This window comes from Suncus etruscus, chromosome 11, assembly GCF_024139225.1.
Source record: "Suncus etruscus isolate mSunEtr1 chromosome 11, mSunEtr1.pri.cur, whole genome shotgun sequence".
NCBI classification, from domain to species: domain Eukaryota; kingdom Metazoa; phylum Chordata; class Mammalia; order Eulipotyphla; family Soricidae; genus Suncus; species Suncus etruscus.
Window position 1 is genome coordinate 40,620,737 of NC_064858.1, and position 22,363 is coordinate 40,643,099.

Below are 22,363 nucleotides of genomic sequence, written 5' to 3' on the forward strand. Positions count from 1 at the left end.
CTAGGCTATGACCAGCAGTGCTCAGAGATCACCTCTGGCTAAATTCAGAGGACCATATGAGTACTAGGGGTCAAACCCAGCTCAGCTGTGTGCCAGGCAAATGCCCTACCCACTGTACTAAAAATCAAGCCCCTATTCAAGATATTCTAAGCCTAACAGTCAAACACAGTATCCCACCCGTCACTGACAAACATTAAGACCAAAATCCTTTCTGCACAACCACAGCAGATGATTTAAAATGATTATTAATCGAAGCAGTGGCAAATGCTATAAGGAAGGATCTAAATTCAACGATGGGCCATCAGTAGTTAGGATATTTAATGAAGAGTTACTACTGGTGCTAAATTATGAAGGTCCCATCTGAAAGGAAGTCCAGATGTCAGATATATAAGCATGATAGATTAATACTATCAGGATTAATATAGTCATATAGCAACAGCTCCTTCATACTTACCTTCAATGCTACACACAGGCCTTAACATAAGTTAAGACTGCCCTCGTTATCATCAAAAAGTACAGTGATGTCTACTGGATAAAGAGCCCATTCTAGGCACTGTGACAGTATCATGGCGGGCTTCTCATCTGATCAGGCATCTGGCCAGGGAAGAGATAAGCCTCCAAGAATGTTCAACTGGAACGAAACATCATTTAGAAATTTGATCTTACTAAACGATAAGGAACCATAATTGATAAAGGCTTGGCCAGGCACGAGGACACAGATAAAGCACGTCCAAGAAAGTAAACCCTATTCTAGCCAATCCTAATCCTTTATAGATATAAAGGAACCCCTAAAAAACCTTAATGGTTAGGGGTTGGGAGAGTATGGGGTGTATACCATATTTAAAACATTATATCTAGTCTATTTCCTTTTCCAGAGAAAAATATGTCAACATTTCCTAAATCACCAATTCCCTGTAAATATGAAATTCTGGGATGCCTGGGCTTGTTTAACTTCTCAGAACCTTAGACATAGGTCTGCTTTTTTTAGTGTTTCTGATTTCTATGCCAGCTCTTTGCTCAGAAATTATACTGCTATTTAGGGGTCTGTATACTAATATGCCAATTGCACATCACAGAACATAGGCCAGATGTGTATGTGTATACAACACCTTACTTGATCTGAAAGCAAGAGAAGACTCTTGCCCACAGCACATGTTTTTGTGCAAGACAAACAAAGCATTCAATTCAAGTGTACTTGTTCAAAATCAGGACATAATTAAGCAGTTGGTAAAATGCATTCTTGTTTCCCACTTGCAGATCTCCCAAGAGTCCCTTCAAATTTACCTATACGAGTTTCAGCTTCCCGCTTGCCACTTAGCTTGATAACGACTCAAAAATCATTCCCTTGTTTTCAAGGGCTCTTCTTTCTTGTCTGCTCTGTGTACTACAGGGCAGTATTGACACATGGAATTAATGACAGGGTCTGTAATGAAACAACAGTCATGCAAACACCAGTCTGCTCTTTTGATAAAACAGCATGTTAGAGACCTATTCACCTCCCTCTAATTGAGTACTGCATAATAGTTCCGATCCTTTTATGTAAAATATTTTGTCCTATGATTAGAAAAGTAAAGGGGGCAGGGCTGTGAGGCACAGCTTCCTTCAATCACCCTCTGATTAATCATGTTTTTAATGAGGGTCGTTGCTATTTAGGCAGGTTTTGTTACTTGTTTTGTTGACTTCTCTACAATGTTTAAGAAAACCCACGGTGGGATAATTGGGAATCATTTCTTTGAACAAAAATTCCCGTTCTTAATGTATGGTTGGCTTGGGGAGATAAAGAACCCTGACATTTTAAATTAGTCATTTCATAACTAATTTCTTTTTACATATGAAGTATAGATGAATAGAATATATATAAAGCATTATAAATAACAGAGCTTTTTCCAAAAATGCTGCCTAGAATGGAGTCTAGGATTGTCCACTGCAGCTCTGTAATCTCTACTTGTAATTTCAAGTCTGAGAGGGCATCTTATTTCAAGATACAGTTCACAATCCACAAAAGATGGATTTTCCAATAATTTTCACAAAGTATTTTTAAGAAATTGTATTTTTAGCTCACTTTTTCTCACAGGAATTAGACTGTTTAATATGTTCAATTACATTTTGTGAGAAGAGCCTTTCACTTTCACTTTACTTTCATGTGATGCCTTCCTTCCCAGTGCTGCCTGGTCCAGTGATCTTTCACGAAGTCATTAATCCAGTAGAGAGAATAGTATACTCATGGTTTCTCCATAGCAAATCTTTCAAACACAATCCGGAGAGCCTTCCCTCATTCTCACTGTCAAACTCTGGGGTAAAGTACAACTGGGATGGCAATATATAAGATAGAACAACCCTAAGGCAAATGACATAGATCATAGTCCATACCAGGTGATTCAACTCTGGTAAAGGTTGGAAGTTGCATGAATAGTTCCAGAGTAGTTGCATTACTTCCTATGGGCCCCAGAATATTATAAGAGGCAACAGATGAAAAAATCACATAAATGGGGGGATGGTCATAGCATGAGTCTTAGGGGCCTACCAAAGGTAAACAAGGCCAGAAGGGTGCCATGGTTGGAAAAAATGGAGGAGTCTTAAAAGTTGACTTTTCTTAATGTAAGTGAATATAAGAATGGCTAAGAATATCCATAGTTATTCTTCTCTAAACAATTACAAGACCCTGCATTAATATAATACAGAATCAGACCACTATTACTGGTTTCCTTCATATAAAGATGTTTTCTTTTTCCATACAGTATTGACTTTTAGCACTTGACCTGATATTTGGGGAATTTCAATTATAAAAATACAGGATGGAAGGCAGAGCCTCCAAAATTCCTCTTCTTAGGTAAACATGCCTATTATTATTTCTCATGTGCTTAAATTGTAGAGTATCTTATTATAAATCATCTGATAGCTGATGACAACTGGAATCTGAAGACTGATTCTTGGCTGTCATTAACCAGATACCTGAATCTGAGTTGCTCATCCTCCAATTTACAGATATTTTAATGGTCAGTGGTGAAGAACACATATGGAAGCATTTTTAAAGTATTGATATAAATATTACTCCCTCATTTTTATTCTCCTTTCTGTTAGATCACATGCAGAGCTAAAAATCTGATACCCCTTCACATTAAATAGCATGGTTAGGACATACAGAAAAAGTGCTAAGAATAATACTGTTTAACCCCAAGGTAATGTGGAAAAAAAAAAACTCGACTATTTCTCCACAGAATTCTTCTATTACTGTTCAAACTAGCAAAATAAATATGAATAAGAGGTCAGCATGCCAACTGACACTACTGTAAAGGGTAATAGCAATCAAAATTCGTAAGTATTCTTCAATTCAAAAGACAATAGAAGAGAAGAGTAAGCAAGAGAGCAGATAGCTAGTGAGAGTATTCCTATTTGCTGTTTCTCCAATCAAGTCACTGCATTTAGTGCTTAAACTGGTGTTCAAAAGAATGGCTCTTGCTACAGAGTTAAAAGATAATGACAATACAATAGTGTATTGATAATACAATAGTGTAAAAGATAATGGCAATACAAAAGTAGCAAGGCACTCTACTTTGGAGTTAGCTAGTGAAAGAGCCCTCTACAAACTAAAGATATATACTAATACATCCTTTTAAACTAAAGATATATACTAATGTCAAGTTTTCTCAAGTATTCCCCGCCAACTTAAGGGTGTATTAATTAAGCTGAATCTGTGTTCTCGTCACTGGCTTTCCAAATAACCTCACAAATTGTCATTATTAATTATTGTTTTGGGCCTCCCAACCAGTGCTCATGGAACTCAATGACCTTTTCTGGTAATAGTAGGTCCAGTTGTCCAGTCAGACAATGCTCTCAAGTTGTCCAGTTCGTTGCTTGTTTGACAATGCTTAGGGGACCAGGGATTAAACTTGGACTTCAAGGATGGCACATACATGTCCTTTCAGCTTTCTCCCTGGCTCCTTTACAATGTGTGTTTTAACCACTTACAAGAGTAGTGCTGAATAGGAACATACATTACAAATGCAAGCTATATGTGTAACCTTAAATGTTCTGGTAATCACACAGAACAAGTAGAAGTAAATTTAATCATTATATTAAAAAATGAAACTTCAACATAAAAATCTATATCGAACGAAAAGAGCACTTACATTCTTTTTTTTGGGGGGGGGGTACTATCCTTTTAAGTTGATGAGTGTTTAACTCTTATAGAACATCTCAGTTTAGACTAACCACATTTCAAATGTTCAATAGTCATATATAGGCAGTAGTAATCATCTGGACACCAAAGCTAAACAATTTCTAATGTATACAATTAAGTTCTTTATACTCTAATACCTATAACAGATTTCACAATGCTTTAAAAATTGGGTATTATTTATGAAATGTAATTGAAAAGAATTTGCTTGGTTAACTCATAAAAGGGGGTGCAATCAGTTATTTTTTGTAAATGGACTAAATTACTTAATACTTTAGAATATGCATCTTTTTTTTTTTCATGAGGATAGGATGTCATAAGATAGCCTATCAAGTTATGGTAAATTTAAAAATAATCCCTCGGTTATATGAAACTATTCTTAAATTATCACTTGTATTTATTCAGAAAATCATGTCCCAAACTGTATATAATGACATGGGTGGAAAACTGAATAAGGAAAAGAGCAAGAAATGGGTAAAATAAATTCTTATATAAATTACTTTTATAATCTAGATTTTTATAGTAGAATACATAAGCAAAAAAAAAAAAAAGCAATGTATCTTGAGTAAGGAGAGGGAGAAGAATAATTACTTCCAGTTCCAATTTAGGAACCAAAAACAGTTAAGATTAGAAACGTCCAAACAAAACTAAAACACAAAATATTACTTTCTTAGGTTAGTTTAAGTATAAGCCAAGGACTCCTCTTTCCCTTTCTAGAAGAGGATGAAGTACTATATATAAATGCTGTGCTGTAGTTAAGGTGAATGTAATTGAATCGGCTATACCAGACTTGCTTAACCATAATCTAACTCTAATCGCAATCCCACCCTAATTTCCCACTGGAGTTTTGGAGTTTATGATTTTTTCCCCCAATGTACAGAAAGAAAGCAGAGATGAAAAGGCAGGAAAATTTCATCCCTCTACTCTCAGATTGAAATATCAAATTTCTAAATTTCATGACCCAGATTAAATCAATTTGATTTTATTACGTTTAGTTTTATATTAAAGAAATTATGTATCCTAATATTTTAGAGAGCCAATCATGGGTCCACATATCATTTCTAGTACTGAATTATAATATCCTACTTAGAAAAGGAATTAGCAAAAATGTCTTATGCGATGAAGGTTTCTTTAGAAAACAAAAAATGACTTCATACATTGGGTATCAATTGTAGTTATTATTTCATAACCACACAATGGGAAACCACAGGTAAAAGGCACTATACTAGCTAGACATGATGGGATTTATAGGATTCAGCTTATTCTCAAACTCTTTTTTTTTTTTTTTTTGGTTTTGGGCCACACCCTGTGATTCTGAGGTTACTCCTGGCTATGGACTCAGAAATCGCTCCTGGCTTGGGGAACCATATAGGATGCTGGGGATTGAACCTTGGTCCTAGGTCAGCTGCATGCAAGGCAAATGCCCCACTGCTGTGCCACTGCTCCGGCCCCTATTCTCAAACTCTTAAATCCACTGCCAAACCCTTTATCAACACTGGTCACAAACACAAGCCTTACAACTCCACAACCCCACCAAAATTGCTTGGAAAACAATTAAGTTGGCATTCCACAGTTGAAAAATAAGCAACAGTCTTTCCAGTGTCATTGGGAATCTAGTTAAAGTAAAGATCTAAGTACTTAAAAGATCTAAGCCACATTAGAACAGTGGCTGTATCTAAAATGGGGTAGAATAGTTCATAGTTTTGGTTATGAAAAATATCTACATCCTACACCAGGCTCAGTAATGTATTTGGCATGACCAACCTTAGTCATCACTGTGGTAAGTGCTTTGGCACGGGCCACTGTTGCTAACCACCATCTTGGTGCAGGTCCTTCACATCTGCTCTCCTAAGGATGGAAAAAAGGAAGTGTCTAGTGTCCATTCATTGGCCACATCACCTCCAGTGCTAAACTTGACTCATATGCCTTTTAATCTAGGCCCAGGATTAAATGTTTTCATTTTTTTTTAAAGGAAAGTTAATCAGACAAAGCTATAATACACTCTAGCATAAAGAAAGAGTTTGGGAGATACAGAATCTCCTCCGTGATAGCCAAGGAGCTAGCACAATGCTGCAGAGGATGATTAGGAAGTGTTCTGGCAAACATCGACTCTTAAACACAGACAGCAGCACAGCAGATAGAGCAAGGTCTTGAGTTCTGAACATTGAAATTCCTGTTTCACTTTATTATGAAGCTAAAAAGAATATGTATGTGACAATGTTTTATAAACTGTTAAAGGAAATGGATTATTACCAGCCATTAGCTTTGACTTTTTTTTTTTTTTTTGGTTTTTGGGCCACACCCGTTTGACGATCAGGGGTTACTCCTGGCTATGCGCTCAGAAATCGCTCCTGGCTTGGGGGGACCATATGGGATGCCGGGGGATCGAACCATGGTCCGTCCTACACTAGCACTTGCAAGGCAGACACCTTATCTCTAGTGCCACCTTCCCGGCCCCAGCTTTGACATTTCTAAGCAACTCTTTGGGCTTTGCTTTCCTTACATTTGATAATATATTCATCAAATAATTGTAAGACAACCTGAAATCTTAAAAAGAATGATGGCATATGTGAATATCAAAAGTAAACTTCCATTTACCTGGAATGTTTATTTCACCACTTGCTTATTAAATATCTGTTAAGCTTCAAGATTCAGCAAATGTTATCTTTCCTGTAAAACAATCCCTAATTTACCCAGACAGAATTAACTGCTTTTCCTGGGAGCATACAGTTCAACACAAATCTTATTTTGTCATTATTTCCTTCTGCATTGTATTCTAGACTAGATCATAGCTATTTCCTTCATTATATGTGAGTTTCACAAAGGCAGAGATTATCATGCTAATCTCTGAATCAGCACAGTATCTAGCACAGAGTAATTGCTTAATAAATGTTCCCAGAATTACTCTTCATTTGCTCTATTTTGGTTATATGAGATTTTTTTTAAACCTCAAAATATAAAAACCAAACAAAAATAGTGAAAGAGAATGAACTTAAGACAAACATGTAAGATACATAAAGAATGACTTCATTCTTTGCATTCCTGCTTTGGAATGCCTATTGCTAAGCTCCTTAGTTTTATCAATTACTCTTATTAGTTAGAGGAAATGTTAGGAAGCACACAAAGGCAGACATGTAAAGATCCCACCACACATCATGCAACAGGCATGTTACTTATAACTATTCTCAAGGTTGCCTTTTGCTTCTACTTTAATGGCTAACCTGGTAGGTACCATTAAAGTGAAGACAAAACATTAGCTAAGTTTTATACAGGAAAAATCTTTCTCATTTAGATTGAGTTGGGCATCTCCTGGATGCTTCTGGATGCTTCTCCTCCTCCTTTGAGGAGACAGTGTAAATCAAGGGGAGGTTTGGGTCTTTCATAGTTGACTTATATATATTTATTTATTGGCTGTTTTGTAGAAAATACGTGAATTCTCGCCAGATTAAAAAGAAAATGAGTTATTTCTCTGTAAGAGAAGTACCTGGAAATTATGATGCATTATCTCAGGTAGCTCTCTCCCATCTCTCACTTTGTTAGCTTGAAATATATTCAGCTGGAATATATAAACCAGTTCAATGTACTAACCTTTAAGAACACATCTGATTGGCAAGAAAATAAAGCCTCTATAATTTAATTGATCTATGTCCTAGTAGTGCACCAATGCTCTACTAAAATCCTTGTTTATACTTCTCCCACTAGCTTTCTCTTTATCTAAGCTCAAGGCCTCATCTTTAAGGGTTGTACTTATACCAGTTTCATGAGCTGTATTAGATAGTTTGGGAAGTAGTCAAACATAAATCTTAATTTAGTATGTTTAATCAGAACTTGTTATTCTATTTCCTACATATTGGCCCAACCAGTATCTTTCTTTTGCATATAAATTTCTTTAGGGAAGGACACAGAGAAGAAAGTATCTGTTTTATACCCAGGTATGGGAAAAGTCATTTGCAAAGAGCTAATGTTTCCTGAAGATTGTGATAATAGTAACAACTGTAAATTCTAATTTCCTAAGTAAGATCAAAAGAACTAGCTGAAAATCACATAAGTTCTAGTTAGTTTTTATAGATGATGAGCTAACTTTCTAAGTAAGTTCTACCATTTTCACACATTCCCAGCATCATTTGAAAAGAACTCAAACTCTACATGTCCAAGTACCCAGATTTGCCATACACTATGCCAGTCTCACTTGTTTAATGCACTTTTCTGTTTAACAGTTAAATTTGTGGCTTTTTCATTCTAGTTGCTAATTCTCTTGAGGTGGGATACTATCTTTACATAGTTGTTGTGGAAAAGATGATGACCAGAAGAAATTCACCTTTAAGTGGCAGAAGCGATCCAACACACAAAAGCAATCACTCAAGTCACCTGACGCCTAAAAGGAGACAGTGACTCAATGTATGACCCAGAAAATAGAGCAATTCATCCAAGTGTGAAAGGAATTGGTATTTTCTAATAACCCTTCTAGGGTGACTAGATGCTGATTAGTATATATTTAATTATTTTTCAAAACTGGCTCCTGGGGGAAGGAGGGGTAAAGCAAGAAAGGGAAAAGGTTTTTAGAACCCCCTAATTAGCACAAGTACTTGTGTTCAGAAACTCAATTATTGAGCTGTTCTTTACTTTATCTTGGACGGATGCATTACATTTTAGAATTATTGGTTTTCAGCAGCAACCAGAAAGATAAAATTGCAAAGTTGCACACCAAAAAGAAAAAAAAATAAAAGAAAAAAAAAAAGAAATAAAAAGCATCATGATTTGGAACAAAACCCAAAACAGACAAAAACAAAAGTACAAGAAGCAGCAAAGTCACTGAACCTAACTCAGCATCTTATTGATGACAGGGAGGTTAGTGGGTTATGTATTAAAGTGATCTAGCAGTTACTATTCTAGCCCTGAGAGTTTAAATGTCTTAGGATGCACATCCAGAAGCGGCACAGGTAGAAAAACCATGGTAGCCAAGAGAGAACTACTACTTCCTGGGCCACCCTGCTCCAATCAACATGGACTTCTAGAATTGCTGTTCTATGGTAACTCTCAGTGAGAGAGACAAAGAAATAGAACATTTTTAGAAACCAAGCAAAAAAATGGATGGGAATACAATACCTGGAAAGTTTATCAAGCATGTTGACAAGTTTCATGGCTTCATATTCTTTTTGTTCTTCTGTCATTTCATCTATGGGGTTTGGCATTGGTTCCTCTAAATGACCAGTGATAAGATTAATGCTACAAAAAGAAAAAAAAGTTATGCTGTATGTTTTAAAATTATGCTCTTTCTATACTTTTCTGGTCCAAGTTGTAAGTTATAATAAGAAAGAGTATAATAGCCAAAAAATTGGCAATAGTAGCAATTTTATAGTATAGAACTGCTATAATAATTTAAAAATTAACTTTCCCTACTGATTTTTTTTTCTGGAAAATGGGCAATAGCTATTTCTTTTCCAAGGAAAACTAATTTGCTGTCTTGGTTTTAAAGGCATGGCTGCTTTTTAAAAATATGAAGTAAGATTAGTGCCATCAGGATAAGCACCCTTGGATGCACAGCTTATTAATTATAAAGGGACAAATGACTTCAGAGGAGAAATCTATCTATGATACAGCATAAAACAAATGTCAAAAAATCAGGAAAATGGTAGACTAGAATAATAATCTAAAAACAAAAGCATGCTGATATATATTTGAGAAAATTAGTCTATTAGTGAGAGTAGACAATGAGTACTTAAATAATAAAAGATAAAGCAAAAGAACAGTTTTAATTAGACTTGATCTGACCTAGATTAAAAAAAAAACATACTGAAATCTAATCTTCTGAGAGACAGGTATACCATATTGCTTTCTGGAAACAGATTTAATACAGTACTTAAAATGAATAGGTTCCATAAACTTTGTACATAGTTCTATTATCAAACAAGTAATTCTCTTAGAAAAGAATCACATTTGAAGTTTTTAAGAGGTGGAATAAGAGAATTCTATCAATGGCTACTAAATTTATCATTTAAATATCTTTCTGGAGAAACAGGAGTTTACCGTCTTTTGAAACTGACAAGCACACATGGTTTATTTTTAATCGTCAGATGAAATAGTAATGCAAACAGTAAGCTCTTAAGAGTTTTGGTCTACAAGGCTAATGCATTAAGGGGCAGGCATCTGAATGAGACCATTTAAAAGGTTTAAACAACGTAGAGTATTGTACATTGGAGAGGGAAGTGTTAAACAAAATGGAAAAAAATGAGGGCTACAACAAAGATGAATTATTCAATTAAGTCTTCTGAAGGCTAGTTTGCTAACCCTGCACTATATCTTTATTTGGAAATGTTAACTTTACTAAGCAAGGCATTTCTTTTTTGGAAAAAGTCCTATGTCACTTGGTACTATTATCAATTGCTAAACTTCCCTTTTCTATGTTCCTCAGAAGTTACATGATAAAGATTCTTGTAGATTAATTCAGTGCTAACCAGCCTCAAAATCATTTCCATTCTTGCATAAGACAGATGTCCAGAGCCGGGGTCAAGAACTTTTCCTGACACATGTGCTCCTTGGGCCCATGCACATGGTGCCTGCGCGCGCGCGTGCGCGCACACACACACACACACACACACACACACACACACACACACACACACACAAAACCATTCCCTTTCTGAGATGTACATTTTCCTGCTTTCATGCTGGGTTGTGTACTAGTGCTCTCCACTGTTGGAGAAGCCTGTAATTTTTCTCTTGAGTACATTACTCTCCCCCTTTCTAACCCTCTCCCTCTCCTTCCTCAGAATTTTCAAATAAAACAATTTTTTAAACTAAAAACAAACAAAAGGGGGCCCTGTGGCTTAGCTGGTCAAAGCGCCTGTCTAGTAAACTGAAAACTAACAATGCCCCCTCCCAAGCACCTTTTCCTTCAAAATAATGGAATACCCCCTACTCCATATTTCTTTTTAAAAGTTGAAATCTACAGTCAATATATAAAACAAAGAAAGACTTTTCAGCAGAAAGGATAAAATAACCATAAAATAGCCTGAAAATCTACAGGCTCATCAGTGATTCTTAGCATTGGTTGTACATCACAATCATGTGAGAAACTTAAGAGTATAAATATATATGTACATGCATACACTCATATATATTTATACACATATACTTAAAAATTAATGTTGCCTAAAACTCAACTATGAGGCTTGGACCTTATTTGAGAACACACATATATACACACATATTTAAAAATTAATTTTGCCTAAAACTCAACTATCATAAGTTTATAAAAGTAAAATAATAAAACTGTTCCTAATAAAAATTGATCTTATCCTCATATTTTCCAAGTGACTGATACACAGACACTCACTGCTTCTTATTATCTCTGATTCTTTATTCTAGGTGCTCACAAAAGAGAAAAAGGCCTCTGGTAGCTAACAAAAACAGTAAATGGGATCATTGTATTTTCCAAAAGTCATAACAAGGATCCAGATAAGATTTCTGGGAATTATGAAGCTTTTACAATAAAACCAGATGTCATACTGAAAATATAATTCAATATTAAATTTAAGGTATTTTTGTTTATTTTTGTTTTGGAGTCACACCAGTAGCATTAAGGCTCTGAGTTCAGGAATCACTTCTGGCAGGGTAAAGGGGACCATATGTGGTGCTAAGAATTGAACCCAGGTAGGCTGCATGCAAGGCAAGCACTTGACCAGCTGTACTATCTCTCCAGACCTATATTAACTTTCATTTGCTTAGGGATATAACATGGGATATGTTTCCACTAACTTCTCATCTGCTACTTATTAGAGAAATGACTAGTCTGAAAAATAAGTCAAGGTACTTACCATAGGCAAATACCACTTCCTAAGCAAAGGAAATTAAGGACTGAGAAGTATAAGGGGGAAATAAAAAAGGAAGTATAAGGGAGGGTAAAAATATTAACTATATAGACAGTATGCATTTGTTTCTTGAGAGAGGCGTCTCTCCTTCAGTTCAAAAGTGGGATGATTTAAGTGAGTGAATCCAAAGTGTGTTTTATAATATAATGCCAGCTAGCACAAGCCAATGCGTCTTGAGGTTGGTTATCTGCATCAAGATGTATTGGTAAGCACAGTGTACTTACAGATACCACAGACACAAAAGCAAGATTTGAGTTGCAGGATCAGGCACCTTTGATTCTTTTCTTGTTCTTCTAAGGGCTCAGTGGAAATATCAGTTTTCTATAGATTGACTTCAAGTCCTTTGCAGCTAAATGATTTAATGCCTTACTTGTAAATCAGCTATTAATGCCTGAAAGTCCTTTGGTCACTCTCAAAATTTTTGCATAACAGCAAAAGGCAGAAATTTATTCTTTTTTTTTTTTTTTTTTTTGGTTTTTGGGCCACACCCGTTTGACGCTCAGGGGTTACTCCTGGCTATGTGCTCAGAAATCGCCCCTGGCTTGGAGGGACCATATGGGACGCCGGGGGATCGAACCTCGGTCCTTCCTTGGCTAGCGCTTGCAAGGCAGACACCTTACCTCCAGCGCCACCTACCCGGCCCCAGAAATTTATTCTTATAAAGTAAAAACTTACCATGATTTACCCATGGTAAACCATTTCAATCCCTCACAGTCATTCCAGGGGTCCAGGTTTGTTTATTTATTTTTTCTTTTTGTTTTGTTTCGGTTTGGGGGCTACACTGGTCATACCTGGCTCTGTGTCAGAATTACTCATGGCGGTGCTCAGGGGACCATATGGAATGCTGGGAATCTGATCTGGGGAAACCACGCACTATTTTCTATGGCCTTCATTTTTTTCTTAATAGAACACCTATCTACTCTGCCCACTCAGAAGAAGCAAACCCTACCACAAAAATACAAGAGTTGAGTACCAAAGAATTCTTATTGCAAAAATGTTCATGTACTGGGAAAGGAAGTAGATATGAACATGCTCTCCTCTCCTGCTGCCCTCTACTTCTATTTGGTCTTATGTTTACCCACTAAAGAGGAAAATAAAAACAACTGTCACCACCATAACAATGATATAAAGCTGCTTAAATTGGTTTCAAATATAAACTTTGCCATCTTTATAACCTCAATTACTATAGGCTGAGACTTTAATGTTAACAGCGTGAAACTCTAGGGTAAGTTGTATTTTGCATTAAGACTGAGCTTTAAGATCTTTAAGCTTTTAATGGGTTTTCAGATGCTTAAACATATTAATTGTGGTTGAGATTTTATTAAGCAATTTTGTTTTTATTATGATTTTCCCTAACTTGTCTCTATTCTCATTATCCGTCATTTAAACTCTCCAATTCTACAAAATGTGTATTTTCCAATAATGTGAAAATAAATATTTAAAACTCTTATCTCTGATATTTTCATCAAGTATTTTCTAATAATCTTAGGGCCACTCTAGGGGAATCAACAGTAGTAGCAAGGGTCTGGAGCAGAAAAGATTAAGACATACCAAAACGGGGAGAAAATAAACATATGCATAAAAGCTAGAGTATATTTTAAGACAAACGTGTTGTTAATACATTTGGCTAACATAAGTAGTATTAAATAAAAAAGTAACATAAGTAGTATTAAATGAAAAAAAAGTTACGTGTGGTATATGAAAAGGATGACTTAGATTTTACACATGTGGCTAGTCAAATCCCTACAGGGGCTGGGCAGATAAAATCAATGAAAAGGAGAGACTGTCAAACCAAAAGAGCCAATGACAGATATAATAGGGAACATTCAACTCCATCACAAGTTCACTATGTGCAACACAGGCCTAATATCATCAGAACTTATAATTCATTTCTTTTTCTTTTTGGGTTATACCCGGTGGCGCTCAAGGGTTATTCCTAGCTCTGCACTCAGAAATCGCTCCTGGCAGGCATGGGGACCATATGGGATGCCGGGATTGAACCATCGTCCGTCCTGGATCGAATGCGTGCAGACAAATGCTCTACTGCTATGCTATCTCTCTGGCTCCATAATTCTTTTTTTTTTTTTTAAAAAAAAAAAAAAGAAGTTAGACATTCAGAGTGGAGGAGACAATGCTGGGATTAGGAAGATTACTCCCTGAGCTTCAAGACTAGTTGGCCAAGTATCACTGGGAGCAGGCAGCCTCTGGGGTCCCTCTCCCACCCAAGAAGTTAGTCTGATTTTTCATCTGACATAATTGAATTCTAATGCTCAGCAAATAATTATTAACATATTTTTGGGGGGGCAATGACTGGTGATGCTTGGTGGCTACTTAAAGCTCTATATTCAGGGGACACTTTCACCAGTGCTTGGGAATCCAACTGGAGTCAGCTGCATGCAAAGTGTCTTAATTCCTGTACCATCTCGCAGGCCACAGTAAGTATTTATTTTGAGAAAAACCACATTAAAGAAAAGCACACACAAAAAAACAACCAATGAAACGTGGGGCAAATATGCAGAATCTACTTGTAAACTAAATTAAATCTTTAAGTTAACAGTTTAACTCCTCTAAGAAAGGATTTAAGGAAAAAGCATTTGTGAACAGGCCAGGGAAGGTACTGAGAAAGGAAATACATGCAAATGGAAATCTTCCCAAGAATTTGCCTGCAACAAGAAGAAGAGAGTAGAAGTTTACCATATACTGATTTTCTTGAATTCCACACTCTTATTTCCACTCCACAACTATAAACAACTTGATGAGGACAGGAAACTCAGTAATCTTAAAATTCTTATATCATCTAAACTGCTAAAATTATTAAAACTTTATCTAGTACGGGGGCTGGAGAGTTAGTACAGCAGAAGGATGCTTGCCTTGCACATGGCCGACCTGGGATGGACCCAGGTTCAATTCCTGGCATCCCATATGGTTCCCTATGCATGCCAGAAGTGATTTCTGGGCGCAGAGCCAGAAGTAACCCCTGAGCGCTGCTGAGTGTGACCCTCAAATAAAAAAAAAAAAAAACCCAAAACAAAACAAAAAAACCCCTGAGTCCAGGAACTATTCTGGAAACAGCTCAAAGAAAAAAAACCATGCAAAAAGTACCTGTTCCTTATGGAGCTTATCTCCTAGTGAGCAAAACAGACTTAACAAATATGTTATATGGTATATCAGAAAATGAGAAATGCCAAAGTATGTACAAGGAATTTTGAGGTGAACAGGGCGAGGATAAGAACACTGCAGGATTATTTTGGGGGTGAGTGAGGAGTTGTTTGGGCCACACCTGGTGATGCTCAGGGGTTACTGCTTGTTCTGCACTTCAGAATTATTCTTTGCAGTGCTTGGGGGACCACATTGGCTGCAGGAATTGAACCTGAGCAGGTGTGCAAGGCAAACACCCTCTCTACTACATTATTGCTCCAGCCCCCTTGAATACTGCAGTTTTTAATAAGGGAAGAGTGAAGGCTTTATAAAGATAACACTTAGAAGAGAGTGAACTATCTATGTGTCTAGGAAAGTACGTGTTCGAGCTTGAAGACAAGTCAGTGAAAAAGCTTTATGCAGGAGTAAGACCAACATGGTGACAGAAAAGTGAGAAAGAGTGTAAGGACATCACTGTAATACAGACATCTGTGTAGTGGCACTCTCCATTTACAGTGTATAAGGATTACACTACTAGGTTGAGAACAGATGAAGAGGATAAAAGCAGAAGCAATGGGGCCGGGAAAGTGGCGCTAGAGGTAAGGTGTCTGCCTTGCAAGCGCTAGCGTAGGATGGACCGCGGTTTGATCCCCCATATGGTCCCATATGGTCCCCCCAAGCCAGGGGTGATTTCTGAGCACATAGCCAGGAGTAACCCCTGAGCGTCAAATGGGTGTGGCCCCCCCAAAAAAGTAGAAGCAATAAGTCCATTTAGATGGTTATTAAAATGGTCCTAGAGAGGATGATTTTTTTTTTCTAATTTTGGGCCACACTTGGTGCTTATTCTTGGCGATGTTCAGGGCACCATATGGGCTGTCTGCAAGGTATGTGCCCTACCCACTCTACTATCTCTTTGATCCCTAGAGTGAAATGATTTTAGCTTGTATCATTGTAAAGGCAGCAAAGGATGGATATATTCTGAATATATTCTGAAAGTACAACTACAATCACCTAGAAAAGCTATGTGAATCAGAATGAAATGAATAAAATGTCTGGGCTTTTTTACATCAGCTTTAATAAAAAGTACCTTTTCTCTTGTTTTCTACTGTGGTTGTATCAAGTAAAATAACAAGATGGTCTAAGAATAGAGAAACCCCCAACTATATCCGTCGTTTCCCATGATACCAGGGGGCATTATCCCCACTGTAGGAAATACTATCACTCTGGATTTACAAGCACAATATTTATAAGGAGCCATACAGTAACCGGCATACTGTGGCGTTTATTACAAGTTAAATTTAGAGGTGAGCTATTTTGAAGAGACATCAGTTGATGATGTCTCACGTAAAATGTCTCAAGTAATTTGAGAATTATCATTTACAAGTAGCACACTGATTCTATATTAAAGTAGGATAAATTATGAAACAACATTTTGAATCCAGTTTTTACATTTTGTTAGCAAAGAATAGGAAGAAATGGACATTATTAAAGTAATATGATTTGTGGCCACACCTGTTATGCGTGGGGTTTCCTCCTGGCTCTGTGTTCAGAAAGATCAGTCCTGGCAGAGTAGGGGTACCATAAGTAGTGCCGAGGACTGAATTAGGGTTGGACTCATGCAAGGCAAGCACATTATATGTGGTCCCTACGTTAATATGATTAAAATATTTTTTCAAATATCTAGTAAGTTTATCATGTATCAGTCATGTAAAAATATACACTAGATACAACTATACATGTTTAAACAAGTTACAGCTAGGGGAAAAAAAAAACAGCCTCCAAAATGTCTCCTCTTTTTATATTCAGTGCAAGGGATCAAATCCTGGGCCTCACCCATGGAAGGTGGTTGGTGCTCAACATTAAGCTACATTACTGGTCACCTTTTTTTTTTTTTTTTTTTTTGTCTTTTTTTTGGGACACACCTGGTGGTGCTCAGAAATTATTCCTGGTTCTGTATCCAAAGATCACTCTTGGCAGTGCTCAGGGAACTATATGGGGTTTCAGGGATTGAACCTGGGTCAGTCGAATACAAGGCAAGTGCCTTACCCACTGTACTATCCTATCCCTTTGGGCTTGCCAGATGCCTTTCTTACAGTGCTCTTTAAATACTTCTTATGTTGAGTTGCTGGATTAAGGAGCAATTTCTGAGCGCATAGCCAGGAGTAACCCTCAAATGTCACTGGGTTTGGCCCAAAGCCAAAAACAAACAAACAAATAAATAAAAGGAATTAGAAATTTAGGGGAAGAAGAAACAGTACAACAGGCAGGGTATCTATCTGCCTTGCATATAGACCCAGGTTCAATCCCAGATACTTCATATTGTCCTCTTAGCCTTACCTAGAGTGATCCCTGAGTGTAAAGCCAGGAGTAAAACCTTGAGCACAGATGAGTACGGCCCGAACTTCCTCCTCCTCTACCCCAAATTACTGTATATACTTTAAAAATATTCTATCCTTGATAAAGAGAACTAAAGGTTGTGAATCTATAGTAAATAATCTGGTACAAACTCAGCACTATAATTTAGCCAACACACCTGGCTTGTTCCTTACATTTACCCAAATCGCAATGATGCAAAATTGAGAAAACTCAATTTTGAAATGCAAAACTAGCATGTATGCAAATATCACAAAGGTTGGTTAACTCCAAAGGCTGGAAGCAGTATACATGGAAAGCATGGCAATGCCTTTTCTTTCAATGCTGGTCTTTTTTGTTTTGTTTTGAGACCAAGCCTGTTGATGCTCAGGGGTTATCCCTAGCTATGCGCTCAGAAATCACTCCTGGCTTTGGGGGACCATATGGGATGCCTGGGGATCGAACCGTGGTCCGTCCTAGGCTAGCATGTGCAAGGCAGACGCCTTCCCTTGAGCGCCACCACTCCGGTCCCTCAATGCTGAATTTAGACTGTGCTTTCATGCCTGTTATGATGAACTTGAAGATCTTAGAAATGGTACTTAACTCCAATAATATGAAATATACAAAAAAAAAAAAAAAAGAAATATATACCATAACTGTCCAAGCTAGGCAAAGAAGAAAATCTAAAAGACCTCACTTTTGGTTCATTTTCTTCAGTAATTAAAAATATTTTTAAAAATAACAATGAAACCCAACTTACAGCAAATAACAAAATCTTGACAAAAGTTCTAAGAGAAATATAAGCAAAAAGACAAAAACCCTGAATTTATTCAGTATAACAATTTCTAAAATTTCTAGATATGATTATGAACTAGCATATACCTAATGAGTCATTGAAAGAGACTTCTTTGGATCCCTAGTTCCTTTATACCCAGCCTGGAAAAAAAAAAAAAAAAGATCACTGGTCTAAAATAGCTAAAGCTAATAGCTAAGATCACTGGTCTAAAAAAAGATCACTGGTCTAGATACATGTATTATGATGTCTGGAACGATGTCTAAATCATATCAGTAGATATGGTATACCATAATTCTAGTCAGAGACCTGTAGGTTCAGTGGGGCACATAATGCTAAGGAAGAAATGGAAGGTGAAGTTCAGTGGTAAAGCATTTCTTTCTCTCTTGAGGCCCTGAGTTTGGAAAAAAAAAAAAAAAAGGTATGAAAGAATTTAGAAAACTGGTTTCTTATCAATATAGAACTAAACTTTATCTAAAAAAATTCTTTTTAACAGATTTTGGGGCCAGAAAAGAGTGTACAGTGGGTAGAGCATTTGCTTTGCATGTTGGCTACCCAGGTTTTTATAACCCTATATGGTCCTCCAACTCTGAGATGTGATCTCTGAGCCCAGAGTGCATCCTACTGGGTGTGCCCTAAAAACAAATAAACAAGCAACAACAAAGTTTAACAAATCTTAGATATATACCAAAGCTGTGCTGCATCTAACTGGAATCTTCAAGGTATTTTATATAAGTGTGCTTATAAAAAATTTATTTTTACATGAAAAGAATTTTCTGTGATATTATATTACCTGTCTCCCATAGTTAATAGAAGCTGCACATAATTTTTTGTTTCGATTAGACTAAAGGATTATAAATTACTTCGGTGCATTAAACAGAATTTCCTTAAGTTTTTGACAATGGGACTAGAACAAATGGATGAAGGGTATGTTCTTTGCTTTTGCAATACAGCAAATGCTGTGAATACATGCATTTTAAGAAAAAGATAGTAAGATTGGGAATAGGTAATAAGAAGTGAGGGTAATAAGCAGTCCTTTCAAATGCTGATTTTATAAACTGGACTAGATTAGTAAGTTTTCAGAATAATCTTTTAGAGAAAAAGTTGAGTTCGGAGGGCTATTTCCCAGAGCACAGAGGTCCTGCTTGAAAAGTTTGTTCACTAACACTTTCACATGAATAAGTATGTTACATTACAAACACCTATCCATATGGCTTTCTTGAAAGAGAAAACTATGCGAGCAAAGTATGAATGAAAAATCTTTCTGATGGGGAAGATGTGCTACATAAGCAACCCATATTTGTACTTGCCATGGGCACATTTTGAAAAAAAAAATCAAAAACAAGATTTCACAATGGTGACCATCTCTGTCTATATAAACTCTACTTTATAGTCAAGGTCCAAAAGCTACTGAAGATTCCAATGAAGGGATTTTAAGTATAGAATCTGACAAGCCAAGACTTAACAATGCTGTACATAAGGCCTCTGATTTAAAAAAAAAAAAAAAAAAAGGTGCTCTCTTGAAATATGACATCACTTCCACAATAGAACATATTTCTACTTCCCTTAGTGGAAGAAACTCATGTTCCTGTATCTTTTCAAAGCACTTTCTTGTTATGTAACATTCTGGGATTACCAGTGTTATTACCATTATCATTGAAGAGGTCTCTTACTAAAAATAATTGTATACATTGAGATACAATGATGCCAACTATCTTTGAGTACTCATGAATTGTCTCTCTTCAGTTAGTTTTGTTCATGTACCATGGGACAAAATGAATGTAGCTTCTATTTTTATTTAAAAATAAGATTTTGCTAGCGGTACTTTTTATGTTTCAAATGGGGAGATATAAATGATTAAACTGATAAAATATTAAACTGATATGGGAGAAGTTAAAAGAAAATAAAAACCAAAAGCTAGCTAGATTAATTTAGAATGATGACTTATAAATTAGGGGAAGAACTGTACTCTATCTTTGCTTCAAATACTCAATAGTGGTGCCGATTTCATAACATTGAAATGATGGTCTTTCTTAGTGCAGTTGTAGGGTCTCAAACATGAAAGGCAAGCTTTCTACGATCAACCCACATCTCTGGCCCCAATGGTGGTAGCCTTAAGAACTGTTACTTAGTTGCTGCTATCTTTACCCTCCAAAAAAACCTTTGTTCTAATAACAATAAGATTCTATTGAGGCTGATAAGCACTGGGCATGCCAAAAAAGAAATATTAACTATTCAGGACTAAATTTGCCTGTTATGTAGGTTATCTAAGTCCTATCTAATTCAAGAAGAATCTTCTTATACCTCTCCGTAAACCCCAAACTTGATTATATCATAATATAGATGTAAGAGGAGAAATTAAGTTTGTAGATAATAATTTCGTACCCTTGTTTAACTATTGCATGTTTCACAGCAAGTTCTCGATCAATATTTGTTTCAACCAGGGGCCCCCAGGATATTCCAAAGGGGTCACAGGTGAAAACTGTAAATGTGGGGCCACAGTATGAAAGTAGGGGGCAACAGGTAGGACAGGGGCCATAGAACATAAACAAGGTCGGAAAGGGGCCATGACGGGAAAATGGTTAAGAAACACTGCTTTAGAAGACTATCAGTAGGAAACATAGTATGTCAACACTACTAATAATGCCAAGGGAAGAGAGGATCATTTTACTATTGAGTCAAAGTAACTAGAAAATGAGCTTAATGAAAGGAAACTAAGAAATTTACCTGAGATAGGGCTCAGAGGAGGTGAAAAAGATGAGAAAGCATAGAAGGAAAGAAAAATGCTTTGACTTAAGCGAATAAAATGCCTTGGATGTGTAAGCACTCATTTCAGGAAGACTTTAAGAAAAGTCTCCAGTTTGCCTTTTCAGTGTACTGATACACCTGTTAAAAAGATCATCACCTAAAATATTGTGGAATGATTTTAATTTACCTGTTTGTATCTCGAGGGGATCCTCCCCAGGAATTCTGGGAATGACTAGGGCTCCACCTGCTGGTGTTTATGAGGCTGTGTGGTATTGGGGAATTGAACTTGGGGCCATATATGTATCAAACTTGCATTCTAGTCACATGAACTATCTCCTGGCCCCTGCTGCTTAATTTTATTGTCTCAAAGAGACTGTATAACAGAGGGAAGATCAGAATGTATGGAACCTATATTTAGACTACTGAGAAAAATAGAAGCATCAAATAATCAAGTTAAATACTTGGTCATATTTTGTAAAATAGTAACCTAAATGAAAGCAAAAAGAAACAACAATAATTTTAAAGATTAAGACAGTGGATACTTAAATTTCATTTCTCATAAGAACTGGAAAGATGATGAGCATGTAGCCGAATATTTCTAGTAATATTCTTCCTCAAAGTCACTCTCTAATACAGTAACTATGAACCAACCTCTAAAAACACTATTAGAAAGCTTCCAAATGCACAAAAGGAAAGAAACTCTTGGAAAATGAAGAACAAAGGAAGAGAAAGGCAAATAACCAACTCAAAGGCACAGGCATAGTTAGGTGAAAAGAAACTTGATACTATACTTTGGTTTTGCATTTTTGTATTCTTCAGTGTCTGTGTCCTCGTCCTCTGAGTACCAATTATCTCCTCTTCCTCCAGCCAAGAGGCCCCTGGCCGCCAACAGTCCTGCAGCATTCCCATAGCCAGTATATTTCAGCAGACTATCCACTGCAAAAACAGAATAGGTTTTTAGACAGGAATCTTTGAGTGCTCACTATCATCACTGACCACCAACAAAGGGAGGTTGGAAATATATGCTGTAAGTGACTATATTGAGCTACCTACAAGTTTTCCTACATTTTCAAAAGACAAAAATGGTTTTCTTCTTTCAAAAACCCTTTCAATTACAATTCTGAGTTATTCTAAACAAATTGTGTGGTAGGTATTGGGCCTGTGAACTTTGGGTAGGTAAAAATTTATTCCTTTATCTAGTTTTAAAGAACGATGCCTAAAAATTAAAATTAAAAAAAGAATTGGAGAGCTGGAGAGATAGCATGGAGGTAAGGTGTTTGCCCT

At 36.5% G+C, this 22,363-nt stretch overlaps 1 protein-coding gene across 3 annotated transcripts in view; it reads right to left on the minus strand.

Annotated features, from left to right (window-relative positions):
- The window catches only part of RIC8B (RIC8 guanine nucleotide exchange factor B), a 121,264-nt gene that overhangs the window by 6,287 nt on the left and 92,614 nt on the right, over positions 1-22,363 (minus strand). Inside the window, exons 8-10 of one of the 3 annotated variants that reach the window (XM_049783118.1) lie at positions 21,871-22,015; positions 9,284-9,403; positions 5,932-6,025 (exon numbers count right to left, since the gene is read on the minus strand). In XM_049783118.1, coding sequence (XP_049639075.1) covers positions 5,986-6,025; positions 9,284-9,403; positions 21,871-22,015 — 305 coding nt within the window. In that variant the 3' untranslated portion in view covers positions 5,932-5,985. Of the gene's footprint in view, positions 1-5,931; positions 6,026-9,283; positions 9,404-21,870; positions 22,016-22,363 lie in introns of those variants that run through there. The other 2 variants (XM_049783117.1, XM_049783119.1) reach the window with 2 other exon arrangements.